Source organism: Fistularia commersonii, chromosome 35 (assembly GCF_037954325.1).
Source record: "Fistularia commersonii isolate RoL2024-O1a breed Wild chromosome 35, RoL_Fcom_v1.0, whole genome shotgun sequence".
In the NCBI taxonomy this organism is placed as follows: Eukaryota; Metazoa; Chordata; class Actinopteri; order Syngnathiformes; family Fistulariidae; genus Fistularia; species Fistularia commersonii.
Window position 1 is genome coordinate 4,644,149 of NC_141318.1, and position 15,852 is coordinate 4,660,000.

The following is a 15,852-nucleotide window of genomic DNA, read 5'->3' on the forward strand; positions in this document are numbered from 1 at the left end:
ATCAAAGGGAAGAGACAACAATACACTGCATTCTGTGTGGCGTCGCTCCCGGTGGTTGTCAGAGACGGCCCGGTGCTCCTGCTGATGTTTTCCCCCGTCTCCTCTTTGCGTTTCCCTGTTTTCTCAGATGTGCATCGTTCGCAGCCCTCCTCCCCCCTCCCTCCTCCCCCGACGTTTCCGCCTCGTTCGCCATTTCTCTCGCTTTCATCCGCGGCCCCTCTGGAGGCAGCGACCGAAGCCGTCTCCGCAGGCTCGAGGTTTGCCGGAAATGTCTCCTGGTACCCGTGGCAGGAAATGGAAATCGGTGGCGCCCTGCTGCTAAGACACACTCGCCGGGGCTAAACACACCCGCGCCTCCGCGTTCAGCTCGGGCCTCGTTGTTTAGCAAAAACCCGGGCCGGATGCTTCCTCCTTTCGAAGCCCCTCTGGCCGAACACCCGCCGAGGTAAACAACACCTGGCGTTCAGTAACATGTGATCAGTGGCTCTCCGGCAGGCAGCGCACGCTGACCGAGGCCTCGCAACATCACAATCTCCAGAACGTGTGGAATAGCTTCACATTTTACACACTAGTCCCCATTACAGACACGCATCTCTATTTCAAACGATAGTCACCATTTCACAAACTAGTCTCCAATTCACGCACTCGTCCCCATTCAGCATACAAGTCCTCGTTCAACACACGAGTCCCTATTTCACACTCTAGGTCCCATTTTACGCAATGGTCAAAACTAGTTCCTTTTCCACATGCTAGTCTACGATAGTCCCTATGTCTTGCACTCGTCCCTATTTCACATGCTATTCCTTATTTTATATGCTAGTCTTGAATGGTCCCTTTTTAGCATGCTTGTCTGGAATAGTCCCAACTCCACATGCTAGTTGCCTTTAAACATTTCTCTGGTCTTGAATTTCTCTGGTCCCCATTTCACACACTCTTTGATACACTTGTCTAGGATAGTCCCTATTTCAAAGATGAGTCCCTATTTCACAGGGTAGTCTAGAACGGTCCCCGCTCCACATGGTAGTCTGGAAAAGTTCCCATTTCGCACTCTAGTCCCTATTTCAAACCCTACTCTCCATTTCCTACGGCGGTCTAGAATAGTACCCATTTGACATGCTAGTCCCTGCTCCCTAGTTCCCTCTCAGGGTTTCCCCTCTTGAGCACGTCAACATCGGGTTAGGAGAAGGGGAAAAGAATAGGGCCGGGATGTCGGGGCGTCTTGCGTGCCGTGCTTGTCCGTACCCTGCATGCCGGGTGGTTTATGCAGCAGGGCGTAGTTCTTCCTCGGTTCTCTGCCGATGCTGCAGACCACTGGTCCTCCTAGCGTCCTCTGCAATTGTCTACGTCCTTGTTCGTGTTGTGTTCTACTCATGTGATAAATATAAGCACAAACTTTCACGGCCGCATCGTCAGTCCCCTTCTTGACCCAGCTGCCCATCGGCTAATATCTTGCCATCTTAATGCCACAGTCGCTGAAGCCGTGTCAGATTCCCAATATCCCGATCCAGTCTTCCTCTTCCTCGCATTGATCCTTGCAGCGCGGGAGTTCCATCCAGCTATCAGTCTTTCCAAAATTAGCCGACAACACTTTAATATTTCATGTACGCAAGCTTCCTGCCATTGAACTCCATTGTGATTTGCCGGTACTTCCTGCTGATAGAAATGAAATGATGGTTTGAACTGGATGGATGCAATCAAACTGAATTGTGACAGGAAAAAAAACAAACTGTATTTTGATTCTACATGTTTGCACGTTAGCGAGTAAGCTAACCAAGTAAGCCTTGGTGTTAGCTTTGGCAGAATGTCCGTCAGCTAGCCACACGTCAACCACGATGCAACACTCTCCTCTTGGCGGGCTTGTTTATAGCTTAGCGTGGGTTAATCCCGCAGTTACCATCGCGTCATGGTTGCTTAATAGGACTAAGAACCGAGCAGTTGACCGGTCATCTCGGCAGGAGGATCGTATTTTCGAACGACCGCCCTTTCAAATTCGTAACGTCGATCAGAAACCTTCTGTCCGTCCTTCACACATCTGCATCTTCCGTCGGTGTCGGTGATTGCGCGGAATCGATGCTCAACAGAGGCTCACCGTCCAAGAGATAACGCCGCCAATGATGTTATCCGCCGGGTTGTAATGCGGGATTCTGACAGGAATAGACTTTGTTTTAATTAAAAATGGTGTCGTTTGGCGGGGAGCAAGTACCTCCCCCGCCGGATCCCCTCTTTGAATGAATGTAAGAACTCACGAGTCACTTTCTTTGCTCCCCTCTCCACGGTTACACGTTTTCCGGCGCCACGGACTCGGGGGCATACGTCCGCCCCCGCGCTACAACCATTTCTGCGCATGCAAGCACATGTGTGCACGATTCTACTGTCTTAGGGTGGTTTGCCGTGCTCTAAATGCTAATCGGCTCAGACAGCAGGACCAGCCGCGGCCCCGGGCTGTGGGCTAAGGACAGGAGGACCTTGACGGCGTCGGTTCTGCGCGAGCGCGGGGATGCCTCCGCCTGCGCCCTCGCTCCGGTCAGCCTCTCTCACCTCGTGACTGTCAAGACAATTATGACGGCGGAGGAAGGGATGAGTAAGGCCTGAAAACGCAGACCGCTCGCCGGCGCGTAAACGCGTCTGGTGTTCGGCGGCGACGGGGGGGGGGTTGAGTCACGTTTTTCACGGCGGGGAACAAAAGTGCTGATAAATTGAAAGCCTCGGTTGAGTGACGGGACACAGAATAAGATAACATCACGACATCGACGAGGAAATAGTCGAGGCGGTGGGAAATGGAGAGAGCGAGCGAGGGAGGGAGGAGGGGTAGCAAGCTAGCGGCGGCTCACGCAGATCAAACCAGCAGCTGGTCAGTCTACGGCTAGCCTGAAAGCGATGCTAAGATAAAAGTATTTTCACGCACGCACTAAAAAAAAAAAACACATGCCATCGAAAACACACACACACACACACGCACATACACACACCGTCTGCCCTGCTTGTGCACCTGCAACCCCCCGCAGCCAAAAGGCAACTACAATTCTCACATAATGGATCCGCGCCTTGTTGCTTCCAAAGCGAGCCTCCTGGATAGCAGCTCAGCCCCTTCCTCTTCCTGTCCATCCTCAGGTACGCGAGCAAGGAGACAAGATGTGTGTGTGTGTGTGTGTGTGTGTGTGTATGTGCCGGGGTGCTAAGAGAGCAGCATATATTTGTCAGGTCAGTCCAATATTAGCAGTTCACCGCATGGAGGAATCACATGCGTCAACTGTAATAGCTCTCATCCATCACGTCGCTCACTGAGGAAGACCAGGCTCGCACACACACACACACACACACACACATACACACACACACACACACACACGCGCACGCACGCGTGTACCCCCGAAAGACTTATTGCACGTTGTCAGTGTTTGCGATTAGATTCATCACTGACCTCATCAAGTGCACAAACAGAACAAATTGGCTGAAAATGCGGCGTGTTTTTCACGAGTTGACGCGCGCCCCAATTTCCCGCCTCTGCGGCGCGCGGCGGCCCCGCGTCCGTCCCGAGGGGCCCCTCGCGTCCGAGCAGGGGGCGCGTTTGGGCTCGCGTCTAGAAAAACAAATCGATAAGCCGCCCGTTCTGTTCCATTACCGGGCGGAAAAGTTAACCACCGGCAACCGGCGGCGAGAGCAGGAATGCGGCGGAGTCTCCAGGAGCAGGAGGAAGAAAACAATATGACTTCTCGGTTCATTTGAGAGCGAACACACACTCCGACGCCTCATCGATCCGGGACGAGTTCGGCGGAAAAGCGGCGGTGTTTCCGTGCCCGGAGTCCCACCTCGCGACTTCCGTGTGATATTTCCGCCGCTGTAAATAGTCAGGTTTATCTTTCGGCTCATCTATTTTCTGTTGCGTGTTTCATTGTTCGCGTTTCGTTTAATCGCCGCCATAAACCCGCGCGTTGGTCCCCGGTAACGACCTGGCTGTTTTAAAAAAAAAAATCAAAACAAAACAAACGTCAGATTTTCAAACCTCGCCGACTGGGAGAAGCGGCGCGGCGCCGAGTCTTGGCTACCGCTAATCGGTCGAAACCCGGAGGGGGCGTATAATCTCCCTCACCTACGCAGCCGAGAGCCGGGGTCGGGAAAACATCTCGGAAAAAGTCGGCGCCTCAGAAACATTTTCTCCCGCGCTCACATCCGGGGCGGCGATCCTATCTCCTGCCACGCACTGTCCGGCTTGATATGGTAATTACATTGTACTTACCTTGTTATTACCTTGTTATTACAAGGTAGGGTTTCGTTTTGGTCTTTTTTTTCACATTGACTCCAGTCATAGTGACACGGCGACGTCACCCTTGCACACTTTGGCTAAAGACCCCCCCCCCCCCCTCGCTTTAAACCCTTCCGGGCTAACGGGAAGAGTGGAGACAACAGACACTTTTTTTTTTAATTCTATTTAGAATTTGCTAAGAGTCCTTAGCATGTATTCATTCAGTCATTCATTATCTACAACCGTTCACCCTCTCATTCCCACATCATATAGAGATATACCACCGATTCCCGACCCGGCTGGTTTTGTTTTGTTGTATATGTTAAGTGCTGTATTATTTCCAGTAGCCTCGGCTGAAATGTTAGCACCGCACCGCATTAGCCTCTGTTAGCCGGTTTGGTAAAACATTCGTGGGAAAACACTTTGAAGTGTGTTAAAAAGAAAACCGCGGGCCGGACGTGGAAAAATGTTCACCCCGATCTCCGCATCGCGAAGAAACATTATCGGGGCACGGCGACGTGCATCACATCATCGGCAAACTGAATGACCAGAAAAACCAATTTCACTGCAGAGCAGTTTCAAATGAAAATTCAAAGCGTGAGTTCAGCCGGTTCGTGGGGGAAAAAAAAACACCGAATCGGATCTAAAAAATGAAAAGTGGAGGCGGAGGGTCTTTTCTCACTGCGCAGTGCTTGTAGTGTTATTATGTCATATATTATATATTATATATTATATTATATATGTAGTGTTGTAGTATTATTTGTGGAGGTATCCAATGACCATTGAGAGCTCTCGCTGGGTAAAACTATCTTTTTTCCGACTTTCGGACATCCTAACTTCGGACGTTTCCATGGCGATTAACATTGAGATTTGGAGCTAAATGCTTTTAGTTCTGTCCCCCCACTTCAAGCCCCCTATGATTCTTAATTATTGTTTACACGTCACAGCGACGATGCCAGACAGCCGTGAAATTACAGACAGAACCCCGGCTGTCCGTCACGCGTCGGCCTCCATTACACCAGACGAGGACGGGTAAACCCCGTCGATGCTACAAAAACGTGAGTCCGGAAGTCCCTTATGTTTGGAAATAAAAGTCAGAACGCATTTTTTTTTAAATTTAGAATCAGCAGGGATTACACGCATGGGATTGTGATATTACGTTATTTCCTCGCAGGCATGCGTCCAAACCTGTGAGACGGACAAACCAAGACTAGCGGGTTAGCGCTACCGAGCCAGAGTAATCCCAAATTAAAGAAGCTTGGATTAAACTCCAAATTCAACACGTGGAGATTCTTCGGGGGATCACAATGACTCTCCAGTCCCGGCATTTCAGAGAATTTCTGAATCCTCGACCCATCTCCCCACACCTCTCGCTATTCTCATCGCCTTCCGAAGATGTTTCGGGTTAATTCCTTCGGGGCCTCACATTCCAAGACCCCGGTCAGGGCCACGATGAGGAGTCGGTGACAGAGATATTTTAAGGTCACGAGACAGGACTCGAAACACTTATTTTGTCTAATATTTACCGCAACCCGACATGAGAATGCAAAACACTGTTTGGAAAAAATGTTGAGACAAAAATGTAAATGAAACTCCCCGGGGCCCACTGACGGAGGCTGCAGCTCATTGGTCGTCTCAGTCATGTGATCAGTCAAAATTGATAGCTTTAGACAGATTTTTTTTGTTACTATTGACATTAATAACTTTGTTATTATATTGTAATAGCATTGTTATTACATGTTTTCACTCCTCCATTGAGGCAGTCGTGTCTTCCCCTTGCTCAAAAAATGAAGGCGAATCGTGCCCGGACATTTTCATCGTCGATGCGCCGGCGCCTTACAAGGAGCGAGCATCTCAGCTTCTGATTGGTCAGTGATCCAATGAGAGGACTGAGAATTTCACGACTGGATTGGAGCTCCGGATTATCTTCGGACAGCTAAAGGCGTGTGGTCCGGGTTGCGGTCGCCCCAGTTAACACGCAAAAATCACATGACGCGTTTTGTGGTCCGGTCCATTTGTAGTCCGAACCGCGCTCACACAGGACTACAGATCCCAGAACACACCGCTTGAACGGGCCATGGATCCAGGTGCGGCGCTAATCTATTAGCTTACCGTGGTAGTTCATGCAGGTTAAATCTTCAAACGCAACAGCTGGTGTTTGTCAGATAACTATAATTAATAAATGTAACAACAAATTATTGTGAGTGTAATTACACAGTTATAGCGCAGCCGAGCTGCTGGAGAAGCACAGAATTCAAGCAGGCATCAATCACGGGCCAATCAAATGCATTTATTGTTCCTTCGAAGCGTCACTTTTTCACCAAAAGCCCCATTTGTCACCGAGACGGAGGAATACCTTTTGAAATGCATTTCCGACGGCCTTCACATAAAACGACGGGACGCGCGGGGGAAAATTTCCCCCCGTTTTGAGGTTTACATTTACTCAACATGGTTTATGACGGCCTCTGAGATTTATATTTATCTTCAGATTTCATGCCCCGACCCCCCCCCCCCTGCCCCCCCCCCCCGCCTCCTCCCCCACTCCGGGGTCGTCTGAAATCCAATACTTTCCTATTTACACAAAGGTCACACACAGTTCATTTGATATAATCGTCCGGCTCCTGCGGCGTATGAATAACTCATGCCGCGGAGAGGAGCCGGCGTCGATGTACCAAAAGTCGTTTTTCGTCCGTCGGACACGGAGACGCGTTCGAACCCATTTAGCCGCAGCGTACATTATGTCTACGCAGCAGAAAGAATGAAAAAGAATGGAGGGATGAATTATTCAGCGCTTAAATGAAGGTCCGCGGGGGTAAATTTTGCTGCTGACAAGTGGCGTCTTCCCGGGAGGGGCTGTTCCCCGGGCGACCGGGGGCAAACGCCACGGCTGGAAGGTCGCGGAATATCAATATTAGCACGAAGAGGGTGGATTATTTCCCTGAGGCTGACGTGACCCGGCTCCCGGCCGGGTACGAGGCGGGAAGCCGACGGCAAGGCGACGGTCCGGCGCTTCGGTCGTTGTCGCAGCCGCGTCGGAGTAAGCGTCGTCAACGGGGCGGAAAATGTATCTGGAGACGTCAGACGCATGGTGGAGATTTCAGGAATCACTCTGTCGTTTCTGGACTTTTCCGTTTGGCTAACCACCTATGTCGCAAACCATCAGTGGCTAACCACATGTGTCGATAACCACCAAAGGCTTAACCCACCCATGTCACTTAGCACCCATATCGCTAAACACGGATGGTTAATCACATGCATTACTAGCCACAGATGGCTAACCGCCCACATCCCTAACCATCTGTACCATGAATAGCTAACCACAGATAGATAACCATCCATATCGCCAACCATGGAGGGCTAACCATCCATGTCACTAACTGCAGGTTACTGACCATCCGTTTTGCTAACCGCCAATGGCTAACCAACCATATGGCTAAACATAGATTGTAAATCATCCTTATCACTAGCTACAGAAGGCTTACCACCGATATCACCAACCACCAATGGCTAACTTCCTGTATCTCTCACAGGGTTGACGCATTTTGCTAGCCACAGATCTCTAACCACCCATATCGCTAACCATTGACAGCTAACCACCTGTACCATGAACCAGCAATGCCTTACCACCCATATCACAAACCATCAATGGCCTTACTACATGTATCGCTAACCGCCAAAGGCTAACCCTCTGTGTCACTCACAGCCCGTATTGCTAACCAAAACTGGTTAATCATGTATATCACCGGCCATAGATGGCTAACCGCCCATATCGCCAAACATTGACCGCTAACCATCTGTAACAAGAACTGCCAATGGCTCTGCCAACCACGGACAGCTAATTATACATATCGCTAACATACAACATCCATATTGCTGACTGCAGATTACTGACAACCTGTTTCGCTAACCACCAATGGCTAACCATACCTATCGCTAACCATAAGTGGCTAACCACTAGCATGTCTAACCACCCATATCGCAAAACAGACACCGTAAATCACCCTTATCACCAGCAACAAATGGCTAACGACCGACCGCTAACCACTCATACCACTAAGCACCAATGGCTACCTTCCTGTATTGCTAACCACCAACAGCTAAACCTGGCAACAGAGCTTGCTAGTTGCGGATTAGCCTCTTTTGGCTAATAAAACATCATCTAATTAACAGTTTCTGTGATGATGTCGACGGGTCAAAGGTCACCCCATGTATTTGTAAACAGATTCCGGGGAGCGGTGTGATGTCACAGTAGTCTGTCATTTTGGGGGGGGGGGGGGGGGGGTTCAAAATCTGGTCACTCGGTAGAATTATCTGTGATAGTTTTTTTTTGGCGCGCATGTGATCGTCCAATCAATTCTCTGACCGCCAATCATCACTTACTTCGTCCTGCTCCTGCATTTGCCTCGATTGACACCTCTCAAAGGCACGGAGGAGGAGTTTGGATTTTCCTTCGCGTGCACTTTTTGCTCGCCGCGGTTCGCCTTTACGAGCTCTGCTCGGTTGTGCGACGGCGACGCCGGCGTGGCTCGCAGGGGCCGGACGCCGTGTTTTACTGGTGTGACGGCGCCTGGCGCGGTGCGGCCTCTGGACATCATTTAAAATGCGTTTTTTTTCGCCCCAGCTCACGCCGCTCCCTGCATGAGAGACCGATTCCCCCCCCAAGCTAGAAAAAAAACACTTGTACAGGGAGCAGACGTTTTTTTTTAATTTTTACTTTATTTGTTTGCTCCAGAACCAGCTTTACCGTACGCCCCTGGTATTAAAGATCAGAAGGGGGGAAATTAATTTCCTTTCTGAAGAGGTAATTACTGTGTAATTACTGTGTAACAACACGTGACGAGACCGAACGCCACCGATGAATTTGCAGCTCAGACCAGCCCGAGATGATGCTTTTCAAATCAAACTCAATTCACACAATTAAAACATGGATTACATATATTCTCTCGCAATATTGCTCAGAATTTTCATTTTTTGGCATTGCTATTAGATTTAGTTGTTGTTTTTTTTAATTTCTGGCTCAGAATGTAGGCTCAGTGGCTCAGCCGTTGGCCGTGATGTCATGGGGAAAGGGGGCGGGGTTTCTCTAGAAATGGCGCAAATGGCGCGGCGAGATGTGACGGGTCTGGAAAGTGTTTGGATGCTCTTCCACCTCAGGAGTTCACACACTGTTTTGGCAGAAATCATCTCCTCGCCATCTTCATTTCTGTTTATCTGCTTGGCTTTTTGAAGCTGCGGTGGCGGCAGCGGCGATGGCAGTTTCCCAGGTGCGTAATTCAGCTTCGCATCTGATACCTTATGAAGCACGGCGTTCCTCTGGGAGAAGTATTCCGACGCCGTGAGCGTGGCTTTGTCGGAGCTCATCAACTTCCTTTTTGGAAATGACCATTCGCGCATCACTTCCTGTCCGTACAGGCGGAGGTTGCGTCGAACCGACAGGCGGAAGCAGCTCATTCACAGAACTAAAGGCCTGCGTGGCCGGTCGGAGGCCTCGGAGTCACCGTGCGTGGATTCCATCCCAAAGACAACGCACGCGTTCACCGGCATGTAATACATGTGTAATAAACCCTTCCGGTCCTGATGCCGTCATTACTATCAACATAAACGTCTCGACGCAAATGTAAACATCAGAGACGGAGCACGATCACCCGCTGCGAAATAGAAAAAAAAATGAAAAAAAACCTGCACCGATACTTTATTATATAGTAATAACAACAGATTGAGGGTTCATTTTGTTTATTACATTGTCGTATACCTGCGCTCGTATCCCAGATCGCCCTCAGCACAGCCGAAACAGGCTTTTTTTTTTTTTTTTGGCACGTCCTCGCATTAAAAGGTCAACTCTGTTTTCTCCTTTCTGTTACAACATGTTCGCAGCGCGTCTGCTGCTCAGGGGGAGGGCGGAGGGGGGCATCGTTGTCAAGGATACGTGGCCGCCGCCGCCGCCGCCGCTCACAAGCCGGTGAGCAACTGATTACATAAAAACAGCGAGTTCGGGCTCGTCTGCCGTCACGTTGCAGCCGACTCTCCCCGTCGCCCACCTGCAGCTCAGCGCAGGTGTGCACGCTCATTTGGGCCTCCGTGTTGATCGGGCAATGTGTGTGTGCGTGCAAAGTGTGTGTGGAGGGAAGAACCGAGCACTAATTAAAATCAACATCCGTCGCCTAGGGGACGGGGTCCTCGCAGATCCTGGCCGGCGGTCCGAACCTCGTCGCAGAGAGGAGGTGGGGGTCGGGAAAAAGTCGGGAAAAATCGGCGTCTGAGAAATGCGCTTCACGCCGATTAAAAACGGCAGGAATTTTGAACGACCTCGTCGAACCGCAGCGTCGGGCGTTGGCGCTCCGAGGGGGTGGAGGTGTGGCGATCCGCCCCCTTCCCCCGCTTTTCGTTTTCGCATAATGTGCTTCGGACCGCCGCTCGGTGACCAAAATGACACCTTGTGGTTTCCCGGCAGCCTCCGCAGCCTATAACCCCCTCAAATGACGGCCTCTCTCTCCACACCAGCTTGTCCCGCGGTCTCATTTGTTCACCTCGCCGGTTCTTCGGTTTGAAACCGGTCCCTGATCTTCCTCGGAGCCCCCCTCCTTCCCCCTTTTCCAAGCCGTTAAGTAACGGCCTCGCTCCCGGAGCTTTTCCGAGCCTTATTTAGAAATGAGCGGCGCTGAGGCCCCCGATCGGCCCCTTCCAGTCACGGCCGCCGTCTCCCGCGACGACGGCGGCTTTCAGCGTCGGCCAGATGAGCCGAGACGGATGTGATCAGGTGCGGGGCCGTACATCTGCGGGACCCCACACCACGCTGGACAATCTGGCCCGGGAATCACCTGGAAAAAGCAAGAAATTACAAAAAAAAAAACAAACGTCACTTGCTTTGCTCCCATGATGCTGCCGAAAAGAAAAAAAAAAACAGCCGACCGGCGAGGACCCCGCAGATGATTCATATTGGTGTCGGGGCCCTTCAGGGCCGGTGGGGCCCGTTGAGTAAAAATGCTAATTTGCGGCTGTGGGTTGTTTTCAAGGCCTGCCAGCAGGGGGCGCTGTTTGACAAAACTGTACCGGTTGGATGCATCATTTTCGTGACGATTAGCATCACTGATGTAGAGCAGAAATACACGAACGCAAAACCAGGTGCACAACTAATTCCTGCAACACAGTGCAGATTCAAGACGATAAAAACACAAAAGCTGCTTGTAGTGCGGTGGTACCTTAACATACGAATTTAATTCCTTCCAGAAGTGGGTTCGTATGCTTATTTATTTTTTTGTACCATAAGTGAATTTTCATTGAAATTAACATTATTATTTGAGGTTTATATCATTGCCTGCTTCATTTTCATAGAAATCATCTTCTTTCTGGGTTCACCACTTGCTTTCTTAGGGCCCATGATGATTATTAAAAAAAAATACACAAAGATATAAAATGATGCTATGCAAGAGAGAGGAGATTTTTTTGGCTTTCAAGGGTAAAATTAGGTGGGATAGCATTTTGTATCTTAAAATATTCTATATAAAGTGATTTGTGTCTTGAGTTGTCACTGTGAATACCATCACCTGTGTGCTTTTACTCTCAGGCGCCGCGGTATACTGGGGTACATCCCGTTTCCATGACGACGACTGTCTGACCCCTTGTGAAATCAGGAGGAAACAAACCCAAAGGGGGGGCGAACACAGCGCCCCCTGCTGGCCGGGAGGGCCGAAGTTCGGAGGACCGATGGGGTCGAACCGGCACGGTTCGCCTCCGCCGCTCTGGCCAACCGGAAAAGCCGGTTGCCTCGGGCTGCTGTCAATCACCCCGACCCCTGACCTCGGACCGTCATGGCCGCCCTCTCGCCACGGTGACTGAAGAAACATCTGGGGGGGAGCATATGGAAACCATGAGGACCACGCACACACACACACACACACACACACACACACACAGAAACACATACACATGTACACTTTCACACACACACACACACAGAAACACCTACACACATATACATACACACACACACACACACACATGCACATACACGTAGAAACACCTACACACATACATACAAACATTATATGTACACACACACACACACAGAAACACATATACATGTATACATACATACACACACAACCACATACACACGTATACATACACACATACACACACGCGCACAAATGCATTTTTCAATTCTGCATGTGCTGGAACAAGTGTGTGTGTGTGTGTGTGTGTATACGTGTGTATGTGTTTCTCTGTGTGTGTACAAATGATGTGTGTACGTATGTGTGTATGTATACATGTGTACGTGTTTCTATGTGTACGTGTCTCTGTGTGTGTACATGTATACGTGTGTATGTGTTTCTGTGTGTGTGTATGTATACGTGTGTATGTGTTTCTGTGCGCGAGTGTGTATGTGTTTGTGGGTGTGTGTTTCTTTGTGTGTATAAGTATACGTGTGTGTGTGTTTGTATACGTGTGTGTGTGTGTGTGTGTGTTTGTATACGTGTGTATGTGTGTATGTGTGTGTGTGTGTTTGTATACGTGTGTATGTGTGTATGTGTGTGTGTGTTTGTATACGTGTGTATGTGTGTATGTGTGCGTGTGTGTGTGTGTGTGTGTGTGTGTGTGTGTGTGTGCGTGCAGTGTCACCTGGCAGGGTTGTGTCGTCAAAAACTAAAAGTTCTCTCCGAGACATTCGAACCCGACCGGAACGCCCGTGGTAAAATCACGCTCATTACCGCGAGATTCCCCGAGATGTCCACGTTTATTCATATTTTTCATTCATTTTTTTTATTTCCCTTAATTTACTTTTCCGGTCCTCAAAACGCCGTCATTCCGGGTCCCGGTCCGCACCCGCCGCCCGGGTCGATGCAGCTCCACCCGAGGAGAAGATGGAGAAGGAAGACGCCGCGTCTCGCCACACGGTGGCCCCGTCACCCTCCATCCCTTCGCCCCTCCTCCTCCTCCTCCTCCTCCTCCTCCTCCTCTTCCTCCCCCTCGTACTTGCTCTCCTTCCCGCGGCCGCGGCAGCGCAGAGCCGCAGACGCTCGTCGGGCTCCATGGCGGGCGGCTGGTGTGCACGCAGGCTGGCGCGCCGCTCCCGCTCGGCGCTGATCGCGGGGCTGACGGTGCTGCTGGTGCAAACCCTGGTGGTGTGGAACTTCAGCAGCCTGGACTCCGGCGAGGACGGAGGAGGAGGAGGAGGCGTGCGGGAGAAGAGGGACCGGGTCGCGGGCGACAAAGCCGCCGCCGCCGCCGCTGCTGCAGCCGCCGCCGCCGCCGCCGCCGGAGAGCATCTCCAGCGCGGGGTCCAGCGGCAGCATCCCCCGCCGGCCGTGCGGGGGGCTTCACGCCTCATACAGCAGCCGGTAAGACTGCGCACACACACTCCATCCACACTGTCTCGCCGCAGATGGAGAATAGGTTCCAGCCTCCGGGTGGTGGGGGTGGGAGTGGGAGTGGGAGTGGGGTGGCGGACGCGTCCCGGGGCCTGGACGCGCAGCCCCTCCACCGGTGGGTGTGTGTGTGTGGGGGGGGGGGGTCGCCCGCGTCTGCCCCCCACCCCCCCACCCTTCCTTGCGTGCGTATTTCGGAGGTGGATGCGTGTCATTCATTCATTCATTGAATGACCCCCCCCCCCCCCCCACACACACACACACTCCCCCTCCTGCTCGGACCGAGTGTGAAATGGGAAAACCCAGCATGGGGTGGGTTCACGCTGGGACAGCGTGGGAGTATGTGTGTGTGTGTGTGGGGGGGGGGGGGATCTGCCCATGTGCTCCTGACAGACACCCGGCCTGGCGGCGTCCTCCAGCTGAAGGGTTGGGTAAAAAAAAAACACTCATTCGGGATTCAAGTGTGTGTGTGTGTGTGTGTGTGTGTGTGTGACGGGGGCACCGGGTGAAGATGTACAGCATGGGGAGATGGAGGTGGTGATCTGTACAATGTGTTTGATGACACCCCCCCATGATGACCCCCCCCAGGTTGTGTGTGTGTGTGTCTGTGTGTGTATGTGTGAGTGTGTGTATGTGTGTCTTTGTGTGTGTCTGTGTGTGTACGCGTGTGTGTGTACGTGTGTGTCTGTGAGGGGGGGGCTAGAGGTGATAAGCTGTGGCTCCCAGTGGGGCCGTCCACCCACTCCATTTTTAACCGTCGCTTCATCCGTCACCCCCCCCTCACACACACACACACACACATACACACACACACACACACACACACACCTATTCAAAGTCAGAACAAGGGCAGCCCCCCCCCCCCTGTTCCTATGTAATAACCCTGTAATAGAGCGTCACGGCGGCAGAGCATTTAAGCTAGTGATTTTAGGATGCCATGGAGGCGTCACGCCGGAAATGAAAAGGCAAACAGGGTGTGTGTGTGTGTGTGTGTGTGTGTGAGGAGGGGGTGTCTGGTCATGTTCAGCACGGCTCCAACCACACGTGGCGGTTTCCGACCCCGTGACCTTTTAAGGAGGGCCTCAGGGGTCGGTGGTGGGGCTTCAACGCGGCGGCGGCGCCGCCACCGGTCAGTCACGTCTTTCGCCCTGTGCCCCCCCGCCCCCCCACACACACATACTCACACACACATCGAACCCCTCGACATTCAATCAGTCACTCTCTGTCACGTGCTCCCCACCCTCACCCCCACCTCGCCAAGATAATCGCCACATTTTTATTCTCACATGATTTGTACGTGTGTGTGTGTGTGTGTGTGTGTGTGTGTGTGTGTGTGTGTGTGTCGCCTGGCAAGGCAGCCGTCCAGCCTTAAGGGTGACGCATAAGCTCCAGCTGACTCTATATGGGGGGGGGGGGGGGCCTTTTTGATCCAGAATAGAAAGTGCCAGAAGCTACGTTGCGACAATGGTGGAATTTGATAAGTTGCGTGTGGATGGAAACATTATGCGGCGCTCTGGACGAGTCACCCCTCTGCGGGGACGGAGGGGGGGCTTTAGCCGATGTTTGTCGGGGTGAAGTCGCCGTGTCGCTGACTCAATGTCAAAAAAAAAAAAAAAGACCAACACCCCCCCCCCCCCAAAAAAAAAAACCTTTTATGGTGTAATAAGAAGGTTATTACAATGTAATAGCCTTGTTATTATTATATCATGCTGTACGTCTGTGCATGGCAGGAGATCTGATCGCCGCCGCATTGGATTGGACGGATGAGAGCGAGCGCAGGACAAAATGTTTCTGTGGCGCAGACTTTTTCCGAGATGTTTTCCGGGGCAAACGCAGGCGGCGGCCATCATTTCTCTGCTCGGCTCCCCTTCCCCGCACGTGATGGTACCCTTATTTTAAAAAAAAAAAAACTTTTATCCTGTTCTGTGTGTGCGTGACCCCCCCCCCCCCCCCCTCCCGGGAAGAATGTCTGAAGCAGATCTAGAGCTTGTTTCCGACACGCCGGCCGCCGCGCGGCGTGGAGATAAAGGCGCCGCGCACATGGTTCGCGTTTAGCAGCCAGGCTAACATCCATTGTTGCATCCAACTTCCTCTCTCTCCGACCGACACCACAACCACAGCGTGATTCACCCAGCGTCCACCAAGCCTCTCGGTGCTGACTCACACACACACACACACACACACATGCACACATGCACACGTTCCCAAAATGATGTATGCACGAAAATGCAGGGAAGCATCTCA

General features: G+C 51.6%; 1 protein-coding gene across 1 annotated transcript in view; it reads left to right on the forward strand.

Moving 5' to 3' along the window:
* Positions 1-13,272: 13,272 nt before the first annotated feature.
* The window catches only part of LOC147213944 (xylosyltransferase 1-like), a 59,157-nt gene continuing 56,577 nt past the window's right edge, over positions 13,273-15,852 (forward strand). Inside the window, exon 1 of the mRNA XM_086142435.1 lies at positions 13,273-13,581. Within this exon, the coding sequence (XP_085998561.1) occupies positions 13,273-13,581 (309 nt within the window). The remainder of the gene's footprint in view (positions 13,582-15,852) is intronic.